The following is a 22444-nucleotide window of genomic DNA, read 5'->3' as shown; positions in this document are numbered from 1 at the left end:
GCCAGTCCTACCCTCATGGGCCCAGGAGCTTATCAACAGCAGGGTCCTACCTTTGCCTTCCCCCTGGCTTCCAACCCAGCTAATCTGGGATTCAGAAAAGCCTTTCATCAGTACTGATTCGGGGGTTCCAGGCAGATCCTGGCAGGACCCAAGGCAGCTACTTAGAACAAAGAGTATCCCTTTAAAGTCATCTTAGGCAAAATTATTTTTGAATCTGGGCATCTGAGATGGGAAGAAAAAAAAGGGAGGGGCTTGTAGATTGAGATTTGCTTTCATCATATAAATAAATGATGAAAACTTTTAAATAACTGCTCTTTTTGCCCATCCCATCTAGATGACAGCTTCTGAGCCCCTCTCACAGGTCTCGAGAGGTCATCCAAGTCCTCCCACCCCAACCTTTCGGAGGCGAGCCATAGCCCAAGGAGCACCCAGGGAAATTCCCCTGTATCTGCCTCATCACCCAAAGCCAGAGTGGGCAGAGTACTGCCTGGTGAGCCCTGGTGAAGATGGCCTCTCAAGCCCTGCAGAGATGACTTCTGATGAGTGCCAGCCAGCAGAGGCCCCTCTTGGAGACATCAGAAGCAACCACAGAGACCCACACCCCATCTGGGGGAAGGACAGGAGCTGGACAGGCCAAGAGCTATCTCCCTTGGCTGGAGAAGACCAGGAAAAAGGGAGTACTGGAGCCAGGAAGGAAGAAGAGGGAGGGCCAGTGCTGGCAAAGGAGAAGTTGGGCCTAAAGAAGTTAGTCCTCACTCAGGAGCAGAAGACCATGTTGTTGGATTGGAATGACTCCATCCCTGAGAGTGTGCACCTCAAGGCTGGGGAGCGACGTTCCCAGAAAAGTGCTGAGAATGGTAGAGGAGGCCGTGTGCTAAAACCAGTCCGCCCCTTGCTGCTCCCTAGAGCAGCAAGAGAGCCCCTGCCAACCCAGAGAGGGGCTCAGGAGAAGATGGGGACCCCTGCGGAACAAGCTCAAGGGGAGCAAAGCGTGCCTCCACCCAAGTCCCCGCTGCGGCTCATAGCCAATGCCATCCGAAGGTCTCTAGAGCCCCTCCTTTCCAAATCCGAAGGTGGGAAGAAAGCCTGGGCCAAGCAAGAATCCAAAACTTTGCCCACACAGGCCTGCACTCGCTCATTCAGCCTTCGGAAAACCAATTCCAATAAAGACAGGGACCAGCATTCCCCTGGGAGAAACTGGTCCTCGGCCTTTAGCCCTCCTGACCCTGCCCTCCGCACCCATAGTTTGCCCAATCGGCCATCCAAGATCTTTCCTGCACTTAGGTCCCCACCCTGCAGCAAGATTGAAGATGTCCCCACACTCCTCGAGAAAGTGAGTTTGCAAGAGACCTTCCCAGATGCTTCTAGGTCTCCAAAGAAAAGAATCTCACTTTTTTCCTCCCTCAGACTCAAAGACAAATCTTTTGAGAGTTTCCTCCAAGAATCCAGACAAAGAAAGGACATCAGGGACCTCTTTGGCAGCCCCAAGAGGAAGGTGCTGCCTGAAGATAGTGCGCAGGCCCTGGAGAAGTTACTGCAGCCTTTCAAAAGCACTTCCCTGAGCCAGGCAGCGCCTCCTCCTCCACCTCCTCCTCCTCCTCCTCCTCCTCCTCCTACAGCCGGAGGTGCAGGTAAGTGGCTCTGTCCTGATAAATGTCTGCCCCTCATGCTGGGCAGTTAGTTATCTTCATTGCATCGACAAGCAGGCATCTTTCACTTCGTTTTGCTTCTCAAATACTAACAAAAGTAGGAAAACTTTAAAGGCAAAAAAATTTGAAAAAAATCTGAAAAAATTAGTTTTGAAATTATAGAAAGTGTTGAAAAGAGACCAACCAACCGTAACCCTACCACCACTTTCTCACTTATTTTCTTTCTTTCCATTGGAATATTTTTTACTAAGTTGTACATAAAATTTTGTATCTTTTTTTTTTTTTTTTTGAGACAGAGTCTCACTCTATCACCCAGGCTGGAGTGCAGTGGCATGATCCCAGCTCACTGCAACTTCTGTCTCCCGGGTTCAAGTGATACTCGTGCCTCAGCCTCCCAAGTAGCTGGGATTACAGGTGTGTGTCACCATGCCCAGCTAATTTTTGTATTTTTAGTAGAGATGGGGTTTTACCATGTTGGCCAGGCTGGTCTTAAACTCCTGGCCTCAGGTGATCCACCCATCTCAACCTCCCAAAGTGTTGGAATTACAGGCATGAGCCACCATGCCCAGCCCTTTTTTTTTTTTTTTTTTTAAGAGAGACAGGTCTTTCTCTGTCCCCCAAGCTGGAAGACAGTGGCCTGATCATGGCTCATTGTAGCCTCAAACTCCTGGACTGAAGCACCCAGCTAATTTTTTATTTTTTGTGGAGATGGAGTCTCAATATGTTGCCCAGGCTGGTCTCAAATTCCTGACCTCAAGCAATCCTCTCACCTTGACCTCCCAAAGTGTTGGGATTATAGGTGTGAGCCACCATGCCTAGCCAAAAATTTTGTATCATTTAAAAGTCAACATTAAATCATAGATATTATGCCAATTACCATGTAGTATACATAAATGTGATTTAATTGAATATCCTGTCTGGTGGGTATGTTATTTAATGAACTATCGTCTTATTGTTAACTTATATTTGTATATATGTTATATATGCATATATTTATATTTTACATATGGTGTTGAATGAACATCTTTATGCATATAATGTTTTTCCCTTTAAACTCCTAGCCTAAACACTTACGCATATTTGCTTACCACCAATGAAAATGTAGGCTTTTTAAATAATTTAAACCTGATTAAAATTTTTAAATTCTAAAATTAATATATCAAATAATCAGAGTAATCCAACAATATGGAAATATCTAATAAAAACTAAAATGTATTATCTCATCCCCTCTCCTCTTTGCCAAGGTTTTAGTCTATTCCCTTAGAGACAGTTTAGCTAAACATTCACATGAGTTCTTTTTTGTTGTTCATACTTGTTTGACTGCTTTGAACAAACTGTGATCCTACCATTCCTATTGTTGATCAACTTTGTTTTCTTTTTTCCTAAAAAGCCTTTTTATTTTCTTATTTAACTTTTATTTTGAAACATTAGTTTTCAAGTAATATATTATTTCTCTTCAGTAATACCTTAATCAAACAGCTATATAGATTAACAAGAGACTTTATTTTCAGCCAGGTTCAGGATGAGCATGGAAAGGCTGCAGTATAACTCTTAAAAATGTGTAACAAATTAATAAACTATTAAACTTTAGTTTAATAAATTAAATAGATTATTTAATAAACTATTAAAAATGCATAACACATTTGCATGGTTCAAAATCAAAGGGTACAAAAGGTGCAAAATAAAAAGTCTCTTTCCCTTCCTTGTCCCTGAGCAATCCAGGTCCTATCCTGGTGATAGATATTGTCATCAGTTTCTTAGGCATTCATGAAGACAGAATTTATGCATATAAGAGCAAATTTATATATTATATTTTTTCTTTTTTTAACACAAATGATAGCATGGCAGCATGCTGTGTGCACTCTTTTTGAACTTTTCGTTTTATTTTGGAGCTCATTCCATATTAGTACGTAAAGCACTTTCTTCTTTGTTTTATAGCTGTACAGTATCCCAGTGTGTAGATGTAACATAATTTATGTAGCCAGCCCCCTGTGATGCAAAGTTTAAGTTATTTCAAATCTTTGGCTATTGCAAACAGTGCTACAATAATTAACTGAGAACTTAGGCCATTAAGCATATGCATGAATTTATCTTTAGGATAAATTCTTAGAAGTAGAAATGCCGGAGCAAAGGATACGTAAATTGGGAATTTTGATAGATATTGTCAACTTGTCCTTCATCACAGTGTGCTTGTTCACGTTGCCAGCAGCAAAGTATGAGAACTCAATTTCTACATTTGCACTAACTGGTGTGTTACAGATCTGACGGTGAAATATAGATCTCAGAGTGGTTTGAATTTCATTTTTTGTTTAATAACGTGATTGAACATCTTTTTATATGTTGAGGAGCCATTTGCATCTCCTTTTCTGTGACCAGTTGATTCTGTCCTTTGTCCAGTTTTCTATTGGTTTATTGGGTTTTTCTTAATAATATGTAGGGATTCTTTATAAAAAGGGAAATTTAGCCCTTTTTTGTAATGATACAAATTACAAGTACTTTTTACTAGTTTCTTGTTTGTGCTTGACTTTATTTACAGGGGCTTTTCTTATGTAAAATTTCTAGCTTTATATAGTAGTTTGAAACATTTTTATTGCGTGGCTTCTGGGTTTTATATAGTAGTTAGAAAGAGCTTCTTCCAAGTTTGTAGAAGAATTTTCTCACAGTTTCTTCTAGTCTTCTTGATTGTTTTCAATATTTTTACATTTAAGTATTTACATGAAGAAATTATCCTAGTATAAAATGTGAGCTATAGATTCTGCCTTACTTTTTAGATGTTTCCCTGGCTATCCTAAAAAAATCAGTGAATAATCTCTCCCTCTCTTATGTGAGATGACATATTTATCATATATAAAATTCCTGAACTTGGACTTATTTCCACACCATCTATTATATTCCATTTAGTTGTCTGTTATATATATATATACCACACTGTTTTAAATATCTAATTTTATGTATTTATATATTTTTTTATTTTAGGTATTTTACTTTCTGATAGGAAGAGTATTCCATTATTGATTTTCTTTTTCTAAAATTTCCTGACTCTTCTTGCTCGTTTGATGTCTATATGAACTTAGTATAAGCTTGTCTATCTACCAAAAAAAAAGTCCTGTGAATACTCTCATGGGATTGAGTTAAATTTATAAGTAACTTGGCAAGAACTTGTAAAATTATATGAGTTATCTTTCCATTTGTTCATGTCTTTTTTGTGAACCTCAGGAATATTTTACACTTTACAGCATATAGATCTAGCATAATTATTAATTTTATTAATAGATATATTAGTTTTTGTTGCTATTGCCAACAAGATCTTTTCCAGTTTATCATTCTACTGTTGTTTGTATATATGAAAGTTATTGATTTTTGTATAGTAATTTTGTACCCATCCATTTTATTAATTCCTCTTTGTTATAAAAGTTTTTCAATGGATTCCCCTGAGTTCCCCCCATATATACAATCATAACACCTGCAAATTATAACTTTACTTTTTGCTTTTAAATTGTATACCTCTGATTTATCTTGTCTCCCTGGTTTCTTTTGTTTCTAGACTCTCCAGAACAATGTTAAATAAAAGTAGTGATAATTATTTCCTTAATATATTCCTACTCATAATGAGAATGCTCCTGGTGTTTTTCCCATTTAAGCATGGTAACTGGCTTCTGGGTTGACTGAGATATATTTTATCATTTGGAGGAAATAGCCATCTAGTTCTATTTTGGTGAGAGTATTTTTAATCACAGATGGATGTTGAATTTCGTCAAATGTCTTTTCAGCATCTTTTGAGATGTCTGATTTTTTTCTCCTTAATTTGATTAATATTATGAATTATATAGTAGATTTATGGATATTGAACCATCCTTGCATTGCTGAGATAAATACCACTTGGTCATGATGTGTTATTCCTTTGTCTTATTACTTTACATGATGTCTTATTACTTTTTTATTGTGTTTGGTAATATTTTATTTAACATTTTTGCATTAAATTCGTAGGTAATATTGGCCTACAGTTCATTGATATCACTTTTATATGATTTCTCTATGTGCTAATTACAATAAGTTAGGGTAAATGTATTTTCCAGGCTTGCTTAGCATGGAGAGCTACATTCATTTATATTCATCAGAAAATAGTATGACTTCCTTGCCTTGGAACAGAATGGGAATGTACAGAATGGAATTAGGTTAGAGTTAGCTCTGGAAGTAGTGCCTGCACCTATCTCTTAGAAGAGTTTTGTGTTTCTCTCAAGTGTTCCTAGGTCAGTATCCTAAGAATGTAAAGATTTTACCTAGCCTATCAGATTAGACCCCTCAGTCTTTTTTTTTAATTTCCTTGCTCAGTCCACCAAACACACACTCACTGTTTGAGTGGCACTGACACTGTTGCCTCCGCATTTAACTTGGGGATGCACGCTTCCATGCAATGGAGAGAGAAAACAGTATCATGCTCATTCAAATTGAAGTACCTAATATTTATGATCATTTGAATAAGAGTCAGGCTGAAATTATTTAATTTGTTTGTATTTTTACAAGACAACTTTCCAATTAAATTAATGGTGTACATAAACTTATCAGCATATTTGAATGACTTGGAGGCATAAACTAATTTCAGATACTTGTCAGTGGTCATCTTATAGAAACAATTTTAATGCTAGTTATCATTCTGTGTACAATTAAAGAACATGCCATGAGAACCTTTAATTTTTTGCATAAACATTTTTATTGCAGTATTACATACATACAGTAACATCCACAAATGTTAAGCCTACAGCTGATGAATTTTTGCAAAATGCACATTTGTGTAATCGCCCCTGAGATCAAGCTATAGAATGTTATCAGCACCCAGAAGACTCCCTCATGCTTTCTCCCCATTATATGCCCTGCCCAACAAAGGTACTTATCATCTGCCTCTTATCATCTTAGAGTACTCTTGCAGTTTTTATTTTATTTGGTTTTACTTTATAAAAATTGAATCATTCAGTATTGTGGTAGGCAGAATTCTAAAAGGACCCCATGCTTCCTGCTCCCTAGTGTGCTTGCTGTGTAGAATCTAGTCCTCTGGACTGGGCGCAGTGGCTCACAAATGTAATCCCAGCACTTTGGGAGGCAGAGGCGGGTGGATCACCTGAGGTCAGGAGTTCAAGACCAGCCTGGCCAACATGGCAAAACCACGTCTCTACTAAAAATGCAAAAATTATCTGGGCATGGTGGCAGGTGCTGTAATCCCAGCTACTCAGGAGGTTGAGGCAGGAGAATTGATTGAACCCAGGAGGCAGAGTTTGCAGTGAGCTGAGATCACACCATTGCACTCCAGCCTGGGTGACAAGAGCAAAACTCCGTCTCAAAAAAAAAAAGAATCTAGTCCTCTGGAATATGGTGGGAACATAAATATGATGGATTTCATTTCATCCCATGATTAAGTTAGGGGATTGTGCAAATATAATTAAGCCCCAAAACAATTCACTTTGAGTTAATCAAAAGACAGATTGTTCTGGGTAGGCCTAACTCAATCAGATGAGCCCTTAACAAGGCCTTCCTGAAGTCAGAGACTGGATTCAGAGCTTGAGAGAGACATGGTCCTCCTGGGCTTGAAGAAGTAGTAAATTGGCCGGGCGCGGTGGCTCACGCTTGTAATCCCAGCACTTTGGGAGGCCGAGGTGGGCGGATCACGAGGTCAGGAGATCGAGACCACGGTGAAACCCCGTCTCTACTAAAAATACAAAAAATTAGCCGGGCGTGGTGGCGGGCACCTGTAGTCCCAGCTACTCGGAGAGGCTGAGGCAGGAGAATGGCGTGAACCCGGGAGGCGGAGCTTGCAGTGAGCCGAGATCGCTCCACCGCACTCCAGCCTGGGTGACAGAGCGAGACTTTGTCTCAAAAAAAAAAAAAAAAAAAAAGAAGTAGTAAATTTGCCATGGTGTGGGAGGGCCTATGAACAAGAGGCCTCTAGGAGCTGAGATTGACCTCCAGCTGACAAGCAGCAAGAAAACAGACCCTATGCCCTCCAACCACTAGGAACTGAATTCTGCCAACAAACTGAATGTGCTTGGAAGAGAACCCTGAGCTATAGATGAGACCTGCAGCCCAGCTGACACTTTAATTGCAGCCTTATAAGACCCTGAGCAAAGGGCCCCATTGAGCCATGCCTGGACTTCCAACTTACAGAACTGTAAGATAATAAAAAGGTGTTGTTGTAAACCTCCAAACTTGTGGGAATTGGTTCCACAACAATAGAAAAACCCATACAAGTATGTACTCTTTTGTGCCTGGCTTCTTTCATTAAACATTCTATATTAGTCTGTTTTCACACTGCTGATAAAGACATACCCGAGACTGGGAAGAAAATGAGGTTTAATTGGACTTAACAGTTCCACATGGCTGGGGAGGCCTCAGAATCATGGCGGGAGGCAAAAGGCACTTCTTACATGGCAGTGGCAAGAGAAAATGAGGAAGATGTGAAAGCATAAACCCCTAATAAAACCATCAGATCTCATGAGACTTTTTCACTATCACGAGAATAGCACAGGAAAGACCGGCCCCCATGATTCAATTACCTATCCCTGGGTCCTTCCCACAACACATGGGAATTCTGGGAGATACAATTCAAGTTGAGATTTGGGTGGATACACAGCCAAACCATATCACATTCTTTGGAGGGGATTTATCCATGTTGTTATGTGCAGAAGTGGTTTGTTCTTTTCCATTGCTCCATTTTATTCCATTGTATGACTATATCACAATTCATTTGTGCCTTCTGTTTTTGGGCATTGAGGTTATTTTCAGTTGTTTTGATTGTGAATAATGCTGTTATGAGCACTCTTATACTTACGTATTTTTGGTGTACATATGTGCTTGTGTCTGTTGAGTATTGCCAAAGATAAATAAAGCTGGACACTAGTTAAAACAGTAAGGGCAGATTTTAATCAGTAACATGCTATTGCAATAAGATAGAGGTTCCAGTGTAAACGGAGCTCAACTTCAATTTCTACAGAAGCGACTGAGTGTTTTACAGGGAAAGGGAGGGCATAGGGAGGTGGTCAGGCCGGGGCTCAGTAGAGTCAGGGAAGTGAAAAATCACAAAGGGCTGGTCAGTGTCCATGCAGGTTAGGCCAGCTGCATCTGTTAGCTGGCAGTTAACAAAGTCAGAATTCTGTCTTTCCACAGAGACTGGGAGACAGTGGCCCTATCCTTCCTGATGATTACATTTCAAAGGAATGGCTTATCAGGTTCTTGAGAAAGACACTCCTGAGTTGTAGGAGATACACATATGTCTCAAAGGGACAGAGAAAGGATTCATATTGTAAGCTCTTTTTAATAAATGTTCTGAGAACAAGTGACAGTGGTGCCCTTTCATCACGTGTCGGCTAAAACAAGCAGTCCATTATTCTGGCAACCTTGAGTTTTCTTAGGCAGGAACTTTAAGGGAGGCTATGGCCATCTTAGTGATTGGGTCTTGAGCTTTCAGAAACTATGTTAGTGTTTGTTTAAGCTTTTTAATGTGGAGAGAAAAGGGATGGACAAAATCACTTATGTCAAGAGTCTGTTCTTTTCATAGGCCAAGGTGAGGCCTAGTTAAGAAGAGGATTCAGAGGAGCCTGGCTCGGGTTTGGTTAAGAAAACATTAGCATATACCTGGGGTGGAATTGCTAGGTCATGGGGTAGGTATGTATGATAGTTTTAGTAGATACTATCAAACAGTTTTGCAAAGTGGTTGTACCAATGTATATACTCTCAGCAGGGAATGAGAGCTCCCCTTGCTCCACATCCTTGTCAGCACTTGATAGTCTCAGCTTTGTTTTGTTTTGTTGATGTTGCTATTTTTACAGGTGTACAGTGGTCTCTCATTATGGTTTTAATTTGCATTTACCTGATAATGATTTTGCATAACTTTTCACTTGATTATTTAGATATTCTTCTGTATGAAGTCTCTGTTGAAGTCTTTTGCCCATACTTTTATTGCGTTGTCTTCTCCTACTCTTTCGCTCCCTTTTTCACTCTCTAATGATGTCTTTGGATAAACAGAAGTACCTTTTATTTTAAGAGACAGTGTCTCTAATAAAAGCCTGGGAATGCAGTGGCAGAATCATAATGTACAGAAGCCTCAAACTTTTGGCTTCAAGCAATCTTCCCACTTCAGCCTCCCAAGTTAGCAGGGATTACAGGAAGATGCCACTGCACCCGGCCAGAAGTATTTATTTTAATAAAGCTAAATTTGCCAATACTTTCTGTATTAGTTCTCACACTGCTATGAAGAAATACCTGAGACTGGATAATTTATAAAGGAAAGCGATTTAATCGAATCACAGTTCCACATTGCCAGGGAGGCCCCAGGAAATTTACAATCATGGTGGAAAACACCTCTTCACAGGGCAGCAGGACAGAGTAAGTGCAAGTAGAGGAAATGCCAGATGCTTATAAAACCATCAGGTCTGTGAGACTCACTCATTATCACAAAAACAGCATAAGGGAAACTGTCTCCATGATTCAATTACCTCCACCAGGTCCCACCCATGATACATGGGGACTATGGGGATTACAGTTCAAGGTGAGATTTGGGTGGGGACATGGAGCCAAACAATTTCACTTTCCTTTATTGCTGTTGATGTTTGTATCCTGTTTATGAAATCTTTTCCTACTCCAAGGTCATGTAGATGTTCTCTCTTACCTTCTAGAACTGTGCTGTCCAAATACAGTAGCCACTGTTTCATACTTGAGATGTAGCTAGTGTGAATGAGGAACTGAATTTTTAATTTTTTAAATTTTAATTAAATTTAAAAACTGAAGCAGTGTAAAATAGTTTTCTATTAAACACAACTTTATTTGATAGGGTTACATTTCACTTTAACCATTAAAAATGTATTATCTGAACAGAGACATACTATATGTGTAAAACATGCATCAGATTCTGAAGACTTAGTATGAATGAAATAATGTAAAACATCTCATTAATAATTCTTGGCTCAGTGCAGTGGTTCATGCCAAATGATGTTGCATAACTTTTCACATGCTTATTTAGATATTCTTCTGTAAGAAGTCTCTGTCGAAGTCTTTTGCCCATGCTTTTATTGTGTTATTAGCCCTTTTGTCATTGATCTGTAATCTGTATAGATTCTGGATATAAGTCCTTCGTCAGATATATGCACTTTGAGAGGCTGAGGAAGAGGATTGCTTGAGTCCAGGAGTTCAAGATCAGCCTGGGCAACATAAGGAGACCCTGTCTGTATAGAAACTAAAAAAATTAGCCAGACATGTTGACACATGCTCATAGTCCCACCTACTCAGCAGGTGTGAGGATCACTTAAAACCAGGAGGTCGAGGTTCAGTGAGCCACGATTGCACCACTGCACTCCAGCCTGGGCAAGAGACCAATACTGGTCACAAACAAATAAACAAATAAATAAAACAAGTTGAAATGATAAGATTTTTGAAATTGGGGGTAAATATATTAAAATTAATTTTATTTTTTAAACATTTTTAACATAGCTATTAGAAAATTTTTAATTACATGCATGGCTTGTATTATATTTATATTGGACAACACTGTTACAGATGCCTTATTATTTTTCCTTTCACAGTCATATCTATGATGAAACTAGGATAGATTTTTGGGTATTCTGTGAGGTAAGATGAAGGTTTACTTTCTTCCATGTTGTTATCCAATCAATTAAGCAGCATTTATTAAAAAGGCCATTCTTCAGCCAGGCACAGTGGCTCACACCTGTAATCCCAGCACTTTGGGGGGCTGAGGCAGGCAGATCACCTGAGGTCAGCAGTTTGAGACCAGCCTGACCAACATGGAGACATCCCGTCTCTACTAAAAATACAAAAAAAAAAAAATTAGCCAGGCGTGGTGGCGCATGCCTGTAATCCCAGCTACTTGGGAGGCTGAGGGAAGAGAATCACTTGAACTCGGGAGACTGAGATTGCAGTGAGCTGAGATCGTGCCATTGCACTCCAGCATGGGCAACAAGAGCAAAACTCTGTCTCACACACACACACACACACACACACACACACACACACACACACACATACACACACAAAACATTTTTCTCCTCCCACTGTATTACAGTGACAGTTTTGTTATAAATTAGGCAGTCTGTTTTGGGGCCTTCTCTTCTGTTTCACTGGCTGGTTTGTCTGACCTTGTTCCTGAATCACACTGTTTTCATTATGTGGTTTTATAATAAATCGTCATAGTCTAGAGTAAATCCTTCACTTTGTTCTTCTTCAACATTGTCTTAGTATTCTTGGCCTTTGCATTGCCATGTGACTTATGGAATGAATTCATCAATTTCTACAACATTTGCTGGGAATTTGAATGGGATTGTATTGAATCTATAGATAAATTTGGAGAGAATTAACATCTTTGCAATACAGTAGTTTCCCCCTTATCTGCAGGGGGTATGTTCCAAGACCCCCAGTGGATACCTGAAACCATGGATAATACTGTATTAGTGCATTCTCACACTGCTATAAATATACTACCCAAGACTGGGTAACTTATAAAGGAAAAAGGTTTAATTGACTCACAGTTCCACATGGCTGGGGAGGCCTTAGGAAACTTACAATTGTGGCAGAAGGGGAGGCAGGCACATCTTACATGGTGGCAGGCAAGAGAAAGCATGTGTGAGAAGCAAAGCGGGAAGAGCCCCTTATATAACCATCAGATCTCGTGAGAATTCATTATCATGAGAACAGCATGGGAGAGACCACCCCCATAATCCAATCACTTCCCTCTCTCAATATGGGATTACAGGTCCTTCCTTTGACACTTGGAGATTAGAATTGGAGATGAGATTTGGGAGGGAACACAGAGCCAAACCATATCATTGTGTTTACTACTACATTTTTTTATTGTACATACATACCTATGATAAAATTTAACTTATAAATTACCACAGTAAGAAATTAACAACTAATGATAGCATCATTATAACAATATACTGTAATAAAAGTTGTATGCCTGTGACCTAGCTCTCACAAAGTATGTTACTGTAGTGTACTCACCTATTTTTTTACCACAGTCAACTGTGGATAACTGAAACTGAGGAAAGTGAAACTGTGAACATGGGGTACTACTGTAGCAAGTCTTCAAATCCATGGACATGACACATCCCTTAGCTTACTGAGGTCTTCAATTTTTCTTAATGTTTTATAGTTGTAGTGACCTTGTACAATTTTCATTAGATATTTTCCCAGGCATGTGGGGTTTTTTAAATGCAGATTTAAATGATATGGTTTTTAATTGATTAAAGACATTTGATAGCTTTAGAATACTGAGTCTTCCCATCTAAGAACACCCTATAGCCCTCTATTTAGTCAGATTTTAAAAAATTATTTACATTTTTTAGTATTGTTGATAAAGGTATTTTGTGTTTCTGAAGGTTTATTTCTAGACAGTCATTTTTCTTGCTTATAATACACGAAAGAAAAATACTCGTAAGTATAGCGCTTTTCACAAATTGAACACATACATGTAATAGGAGCTAGATGAAGACATAACATTACCAGAACCCCAAAAGTCCTCTGTTTCTTTCAGTCACTAATCCCACATGGCTACCGTCTACCACAAAGATAACCACTGATTTCTAACAGTATTCATTAGGTAAATGTAACCTTTTCTTTCAACATTTTTTTTTTTGAGATTTATCCTCATTGTTTCTTGTGGTCATATTATTCTCCTGGTAAACTATATTTCATCGTGGGAATATACAGTGATTTATCTGTCAGTTCTGTGATTGACTATATGGTCATTTAGGTAGGAAAACAATTGAATTCATCTACTCTACCAAACTCTAATTTTTTATTGAGGTATAATTTACATGCAATAAAATTTACCCTTTTAAAATGTGCAGTTCCATGTGTTTTTACAATTGTGTATAGCAATGGAACTGCTTCCAAAATCAAAATAGAGATATTTTCACCATCCTAAGTGGTCTTCTCATGCCTCTTTAGAATCAATCCCTTTTCCATATTCCCAGTCCCTGGAAAACACTGATTTGTTTTCTGTCTCGATAGTGTTGCCTTTCCTACAATGTCATATAAATGGAATCATACAGTATGTTGTCTTTTGTGTCTGGCTTCTTTCACTTAGCATAATGCTTTTGAGAGTTATGCATGTTGTTGCACATTTCAGTAATCCATTCCTTTTTATTGCTAGTAGGATTTCATTGTATGGATGCACCAACATTTGTTTATCCATTTACCAGTTGATAGACATGAGATGGGGTTTAGTTTTTGAACGCAAATAAAGTTTCTATGAACATTAATGTACAGGTCTCTGTGTAGAGACATGTTTTCATTTGCCTTAGCCAAGTTCCTAGCTATGGGGTTGTTTGGTCATTTGGTAAGTGCATGTTGAATTTTATTTTTAAACTTGTCAAATTGTTTTCCACAGTGACATGCCATACAACCATGCACAAGAGTGTCAGTTACTGTACATCCATGCTAACACTTGACATTGTCAGACTCAAATTCTAGCCATCCTAATGCCTATAGTAGTATCACATTGCAATTTTAATTTGCATTTCTCTAGTGACTAATGATGTTGAGCTTCTTTTAATGTATGAATTTTTTATTTGTATATTTTTTGGTAAAGTAGCTTTCAAATCTTTTGCCCATTTTTAAATTGTGTTGTTTCTTAGTATTGAGTTTTAAGAGTTCTACATATAAATAAATCCTTTATCAGATATATGTTTGCAACATTCTCTCCTAGTCAGTAGATTGTTGTTTCATTTTCATTACAGTATTTTTCAAAGAGCAGAACTTTTTAATATGATGAAGTCAAATTTATTGATTTTTTTCTTCTATAATTTGAGTTATAGTTAAGATATCTTTGCTAAACTCGAAGTCACTAAGAATTCCTCATATGTTTTCTCCCAAAAGTTTTATAGTTTCTAGATTTTTGGCTTCAGCCTTTAATCTGATTCTAGATAATTTTTTTACATTGCAATGAATGCAAGATTCTAGTTAATTTTTTATAGTGAATATAAGTCATGGGTTTTGTTGTTGTTGTTGTTGTTGTTTGCCCAGAGGTATCTAATTGCTTCAGTACCACTTGTTTGAAAGACTATTCTTTCCCTGTTTAGTTACTTTGACACCTTTATATGTAATCAATTGACCATACATGTGTAGGTCTATCTCTGTACTCTCTAATCTGTTCCATTGATCTATACAATTATCTTTACACTAAAAGCACACTTTCTTGATTATTGCAGCTTTAGAGTAAGCCTTTCTTTTTCTTGTCTTGTCTTTGAAACAGAGCCTCACTCTGTTGCCCAAGCTGGAGTGCAGTGGCTTAATCGTAGCTCACTACAGCCTCCAACTCCTGGGCTCAAGTGATCCTTCTGCCTCAGCCTCCTGAGTAGCTGGCACTGCAGGCACACAGCAGCATGCCTGGCTAATTAAAAAACAATTTTTTTTAATAGAGACAAGGTCTCACTATGTTGTCCAGGCTAGTCTTGAACTCTTGAGCTCAAGTGATCCTCCTGCCTTGGCTTCCCAAAGTGCTGGGATTATAGGTGTGAGCCACCATGCCCAGCTAGAATAAGTCTTGAAAACAGGTAGGGGAAGTCTTACAACTTTGTTTTTCTTAAAAATTAATATGGCTGTTCTAGGTCTTTTGTGTTTTCATATAAATTTTAGAATTAGCTTATCAGTTTCTACAAAAGAAGCCTACTGGAATTTTGCTTGTTATCTATAGATCAATTTGGGATAAACTGACACCTGTTTGGTCTTTCAATCCATGAAAATGGTATATCTCTCAATTTATTTAAGTTTCTTTCACTTTAATTTAGAATTTTTTTTTAGTTTTCAGTGTGTGGATTTTTCACACATATTAAATTTATCTTTTAAGTATTTCATGTTTTTGTTGCCATTGTAAATATAATTGCTTCCTTGATTTTGCTTTTAAATTGTTCCTTATTAATATGTAGAAGCAAATTAACTTTGTATTGACCTTACTAAACTTGCTTATTATTGTAATAGCTTTTAAATAGAATTTTAGCAACATAATCATGTCGTCTGCCAATAAAGACAGCCTGACATCTTCCTTTCCAGTTTGTATACCTTTTTTTTCATTCTCTTCCTTATTGCACTGCCTAGGACCGCCTATACAGTGCTGAATAGAAGTGGTGATAGTGTACACCATTGTCTTTTTCCCAATATGAGAGAGATTGTATTTCACTATTGAGTATAATGTTTGCTGCAGATTTCTTTTGTCAGTCCTTTATTAGATCAATAAAATTTCCTTCTATTCCTAGCTTGCTATGAGTTTTAATCATGAGTAATGATAAATGTAAGCAAATGCTTTTTCTGCATCTGTTAGATAATCATATGCTTTTGTTACTTTAGTCAGTGTGTGCTAAATGACATAATTTTATATGTAACTTTTTTGTATTTTTTACTTGATAAATCATAGTTTTATATGTGTTTGGGATACATGTGATATTTTGATGCATATATATGTAATGTGTCATGATCAATCAGAGTAATTGAAATATCAATTACTTCAAACATTCATCTCTTCTTTGTCTTAGGAAACTTTCAATTCTTCTCTTCTAGCTATTTTGAAATTTAGTATAAATCATTGTTAACTGTAATTTTCCTATTGTACTATCAAATATTATAACTTATTTCCTCTACTAATCGTATTTTGTACCCATTACCCAACTTCACTTTAGCCTTCCCTCCCCACTTCTGCTTCCCTGGTAACCACCATTCTACTCTCTATCTCCATGAGATCCACTTTTTCATTTTTAGCTCCTGTATAAGTGATAACATGTGATATTTGTCTTTCTGTGCCTGGTTTATTTCACTTAACATAATGACCTTCAGTTTCATCTATGTTGATGCAAATGACAAGATTTTATTTTTTATGGCTGAATAATATTCCATTGTGTATATATATATATATACCACATTATCTTTATTCGTTCATCCATTTATGGACACTTAGGTTGATGCTGTATCTTGGCTATTCTGCTGCAATAAACGTGGGAATGTAGATGTCTCTTCAATATACTGATTTCCTTTCTTCACGTTATATACTCAGCAGTAGGCCTGCTAGATCATATGGTAGTTCTGTTTTTAGTTTTTTGAGAAACTGCCATACTGTTTTTCATAATGGTTTTACTACTTTATATTCCCACCAACAGTGTGTAAGTAAATGTTCCCCTTTCTCCACATCCTTGCCAGCATTTTTTATTTTTTGTTCTTTTTGATAATAGCCATTCTAACTGGGGTGAGATGGTATCTCATTGTGGTTTGGATTTGCATTTCCCTGATGATTAGTGATGTTGAGTATTTTTTCATACACTTGTTGGCCACTTGTATGTCTTCTTTTAATAAATATCTATTCAGGCCTTTTGCCCATTTTTTATTTTAATTATTTGGTTTTTTGTACTGAGTTGTTTGAGTTTCTTATATATTCTGGTTATTAATCCCTTTTTAGATGGATAGTTTGCAAACATTCTCTCTCATTCTTTAGGTTGTGTCTTCCTTTTGTTAATTGTTTCTTTTGCTGTACATAGGCTCTTTTGCTTGATATAATCTCAATTGCCTATTTTTGCTTTTGTTAGCTGTGCTTTTGAGGTCTTTCCCAGAAAAATCTTTGCCCAGATCAATGTCCTATAGCACTTCTCCAATGGTTTTGTCTAGTAGCTTCATAGTTTCAGGCCTTAAATTCAAGTCTTTAATTCACTTTGAGTTTATTTTTGTATATGGTGAACGATGGAATCTAGTTTCATTCTTCTGCACATGAATATTGAGTTTTCCCAGCACTATTTATTTAAGAAACTATCCATTCCCCAGTGTATGTTCTTGGCATCTTTGTTAAAATGAGTTGACTCGTAAGTGTGTGGACTTATTTCTGGGTTCTCTATTCTGTTCCATTGGTCTATGTATCTGTTTTTATGCCAGTATCATGCTTTTGGTTACTATAGCTTTGTAATATAATTTGAAATCAAGTAATATGATGCCTCCAGGTTTGTTCTTTTTGCTTGGGAATACTTTAGCTATTTGGGGTCTTTTGTGGTTCTGTACAAATTTTAGGATTTTTTTTATATTTCTGTGAAGAATGTCATTGGTATTTTGATAGGGGTTGCATTGAATCTGTAGATGGCTTTCTACAGTATAGACATTTTAACAATATTGTTCCAATTCATGAGGATGAGACTTCTTTCCATGTTTTGGGTGTCCTCTTCAATTTCTTTCATCAGTGTTTTATAGTTTTTCTTGTAGAGATCTTTCACTTCTTTGGTTAAATTTATTCCTAGGTATTTTTTTATTTGTTTGTAGCTATTGTAATGGGATTGCTTTCTTGATTTTGTATCCCACAAATTTACGAAGTTTATCAGTTCTGAAAGGGTTTTTGTGCAGAGTCTTTCAGTTTTTCTAAACACAAAATCATGTCATCTGCAAATAAGGATTATTTGACTCCTTCTTTTCCAGTTTGGATGCCACTTATTTCTTTCTCTTGCCTAACTGCTCTGGCTAGGACTATTTAGATATTTGAATGTTAAATCATTATTGTGTTCCTGAAATAAACCCAGCTTGATCATAATGTACTACCTTTTTATGTATCACTGTATTGAATTTACTAATTATTTTTCAGAGTTTCACACCTGTGTTTACAAATGATGTTGGCCTAAAATTTTTCTTTCTTTTTTTTTTTGGTTGGTGTTGTTGGGTTTTTTTTATTCTTATTATTTTATTTTGAGACAGAGTCTTGCTCTGTTGCCCAGGCTGGAGTGCAGTGGTACGATCTTGACTCACTGCAACCTCCACCTCTGGGGTTCCAGAGATTCTCCTGCCTTAGCCTCCAGAGTAGCTGGCACACACTACTACACTGGCCAATTTTTGTATTTTTCTTAGAGACAGCATTTCACCGTGTTAGCCAGGCTGGTCTCAAACTTCTGACCTGCCTTGGCCTGATCCACCTGCCTCGGCCTCCCAAGGTACTAGGATTACAGGCATGAGGCACCATGCCTGGCCAAATTTTTCTTTCTATCTTTATATTTGTTAGCTTCTTACAGTATGCTTAAATCATTGATTTTAAACCTTTCTTCTGTTCTAATATAAACAAGGTAAAGCCATACATTTCCCTCTGGGCACTGCTTTAGCTGAATCCTACAAATTCTAATATGTTGTGTTTTCATTCCATTCAAATTGTTTTTAATTTTCTCTGTAGTCTGGGTGACAGAGTGAGACTGTCTCAAAAATACATTGTTTTAATTTTCTTTGTGATTTCTTTTTTTGATCTATGGGTTATTTGGAAGTGTGTTATTTAATTCTCAAATATTTTGTGGATATTCCAGAGTATCTTTCAGTTATTAATTTCTAATTTCTACTTTAATTCTCTGTGGTCAGAGAACATGATTTTTATTATTTCAATCTCCTTAGAACTTTATCAAGATTGTTTTAAAGCCGAGGATATCGTCTAACTCAGGAAATGTTTCCTGTGCACTTTCAAATAATCTGTTGCTATTTGGTGAAGTGTTCTATGATGTGAAATAGGTCAAGTTGCTTAATAGTGTGTACAAGTCACATACTCTTACTTTTGTGTACTTATTCTATCAATTTCCAAGAGAAAAGAGTTAATACCCCTTAGCTATAATTTTTGAATTGTCTATTTTTCTTTTCAGTGTGGTCAATTTTTGCTTCATGTATTTTGGAGCTCTGTAATTAATTAATATTTAATCAAGCATGACTATATTTTGTTTCTTTAATCAAGTGCACACATATTTGAAACTGTTTCATTTTCTTGATAGGTTTACCTTTTATTATGGAATGTCCCTCTTTATCTTTGTTAATATTCCTGGTCCACAAATTACTTTGATACAGCCACATGATCTTTCTTATTGATTTGAGTTATCACACTCTAGTTTTTCTAAACTTTTACTGTTAATTTCTCTTTATCTTTAAAATGAATTTATTATAGACAATATGTAGCAAGTTCTTGCTTTTTTGAAATCCAGTCTGACAATATCTTCTTTTTAATTGCAATGCTTCAACTGTATATATTTAGTGGAAATGTTGACAGTAATTGTTTCAATCCATGAACTTGAGATGTCTTTTGATTTCTTTGTGTCTTCTTCAATTTCTTTTATTAATGTTTTATGATTTTCAATGTATAGGTCTTTCACCTCCTTGGTTAAATTTATTACTAGGTGGGTTTTTTTTCAAGTTATTATAAATGAGATTTTTTTCATTCTTTTTCAGATAGTTTGTTGTTAGCGTATAGAAATGCTCCTAATTTTCCTATGTTAATTTTGTATACTGCAACTTTACTGATTTATTATAATAGTTTTTTTGGTGGAGTTCTTGAGCATATTTGTAATGGCTGTTTCAAAATTCTCATCTGCTAATTCCATCATATCTGTCATTTCTGGGTCTGCTTTTATTGACGAATTTTTCTCTTGATTATCAGACTTGTCCTGCTTCGGCTGCCAGACTTTGAATGTTACATTGTAGCATGTCTATATTTTGTTTCTTTAATTAAGGAATTAAATAGGCAGTAAAGAATATTTGGCAGGCAATAAAGAATATTTGGCAGGCAGTAGGGTAACTTGCAGATCACTTATTTTCCTTTCAAGGCTTGCTTTTAAGCTTTGTTCAGGTGAATCTATAATAACCTTTACTCTAGGGCTAATTCATTCCCTGTGATTTTTCTGTGGTCTCTATCAATGCCTCAAATTTTTGTTCTACCCTGGCTAAGTAGAACTGGAACATCTCCCAGTCCTGTAGAAGCTTTCAAGATTGTTTAGCCTACAACTTCCCAGCGGCTATTTGCCCAACCTCATAGAGTTTCTCTCTATGCATCTACAGTTTACTATAAGCAATAGACTCAAGGGGATTTCTATGCTTAGGTGTGAATTTCTTCTTTGCATAGCTCCCTCTTGTCCAATACTCTGCCCCACATATTCCAGCTGTCTCAGCCTGCCCAAACTCTCATCTGTCTTTTCAACTCAATGAATCTGTTATGCTTTATTTAGTTTCTTCTTACCTGTACTGTGATATGGAAAGACCCTGTAGGCAGAAAGCTACTGTGATTATACGACTTTCCTCATTTGCTTCTGTTCTTGCCTTTATCACAGTTCTGCACTGCCTGTTGTCCAATGCCTGAAAATAGATGCTTCATGTATTTTGTCTTAATTTTCTTTTTTTTTTTTTTTTTTTTTTGAGATGGAGTCTGGCACTCTCGCCTGGTCTGGAGTGCAGTGGCGCCATCTCAGCTCACTGCAAGCTTCACCTCCCAGGTTCACGCCATTCTCCTGCCTCAGCCTCCCGAGTAGCTGGGACTACAGGCACCTGCCACCACGCCCGGCTAACTTTTTGTATTTTTAGTAGAGATGGGGTTTCACCAGATTAGCCAGGATGGTCTCGATCTCCTGATCTTGTGATCCGCCACCTCAGCCTCCCAAAGTGCTGGGATTACAGGCATGAGCCACTGGGTCCGGCTTGTCTTAATTTTCAGTGCTTTGTGTTGGGAGATGAATTCCAGAATCAGTCATTCTAACACAGCCAGAGTGGAACAATGCTGCAAAGTCTTTAAGATTTTACAAATGAAAACTGTACTAGGCCAGGTACAGTGGCTCACACCTGTAATCCCAGCACTTTGGGAGGCCGAGGCAAGTGGATTACCTGAGATCAGGAGTCGAAACCAGCCTGGCCAACATGCCAAAACCCCATCTCTATTAAAAATACAAAAATTAGCCAGGCATGTTGGTGGGCGCCTGTAATCCCAGCTACTCAGGAGGCTGAGGCATGAGAATCACTTGAACCTGGGAGGCGGAGGTTGCAGTTTGCCCAGATCATGCCACTACACTCCAGTCTGAGTGACAGAGCGAGACTCCATCTCAAAAAAAAAAAAAAAAAAAGTACTAGAATAGTTGGTTCTGTGACGGAGAGGGTAACAAGAAAAAGAGTCAGTGGCAACTATATAACTTCTTTCTTGCCAGAAGTGTAAGAAATGCCTTGTCTTTGGAAGCATTTTCTCCTCAATTTCAAAAGAAATTTCAATGGAAATATTTATTTTTTGAAAGTTAGAAGAAGTTTCAACTTTAGTTTTATATTTCTTCCATAAACAAAGCCTAACTAGGCAGTTTTCTAATGTTGCGGTATTGTTATTTTAGATCAGTGATGATGATCACGTGGTTCCTGCTGCTCTTGCTGCTACCAACAATAAGAACATTTACTTAGGCACTGCTAATATACTAGGCATTGTGCTAGGCACTTTACACTGATTATCTTCACCCTTCCACAACAATTCTGCAAGTTAGAAATCATGATCCTGAGAAACTCAAGGAGGTAAAATTATTTCCTCAAGGTCATATGCTAAGAAGTGAACACTCAGTGATTAAATTACTCAGTGGTCATTTAGTGGCTAGAAGTGGGAAACAATCTCAGCTCATCAATAACAATGCTTCCTCCCATTATTATACTGCTCTCTGATTCTATCTTTACCTGAGCTTTCCATATGGCAAATTAAACCAGAAAACAGCAAACCTCCTCCCCAGAGAGATTGTATTATTATATAGATGTTTTGCATTATTTTGCTTTGAATAACAACGTATGTAAATGTGCTCCTGGAGGCTAAAATACCCTTATTTTGTCAAACTTGGCCTCTCTCACTAGAGTGAATAGTTGAAAATTTTAAGGAGGAAAAGGCAGGCTGGAGAGAAAGTTAGTTGACTTGGAGGTGCTTCTCCTTTCCCCCAACCCAATACCTATTTCTATTCAGACGTAAGCAGCCACAGCAAAATAAAGATTAGTAAATTTCCTATCGTGGAGTCCTAGCTGTT

The 22444-nt window shown here is 37.4% G+C and overlaps 1 protein-coding gene across 6 annotated transcripts in view; it reads left to right on the top strand.

The window, feature by feature from the left end:
• Positions 1 to 22444, top strand: part of MICAL2 (microtubule associated monooxygenase, calponin and LIM domain containing 2) — a 249417-nt gene that overhangs the window by 189233 nt on the left and 37740 nt on the right. For all 6 annotated transcript variants that reach the window (XM_058446993.1, XM_058446991.1, XM_058446992.1 and 3 more), the window contains one exon: positions 335 to 1631. In XM_058446993.1, the coding sequence (XP_058302976.1) occupies positions 335 to 1631 (1297 nt within the window). The remainder of the gene's footprint in view (positions 1 to 334; positions 1632 to 22444) is intronic.

The sequence above is a fragment of the Hylobates moloch genome, unplaced genomic scaffold (genome assembly GCF_009828535.3).
Source record: "Hylobates moloch isolate HMO894 unplaced genomic scaffold, HMol_V3 SCAFFOLD_11, whole genome shotgun sequence".
Classification (NCBI taxonomy): domain Eukaryota; kingdom Metazoa; phylum Chordata; class Mammalia; order Primates; family Hylobatidae; genus Hylobates; species Hylobates moloch.
This window is presented reverse-complemented; position numbering and strand designations above follow the sequence as displayed.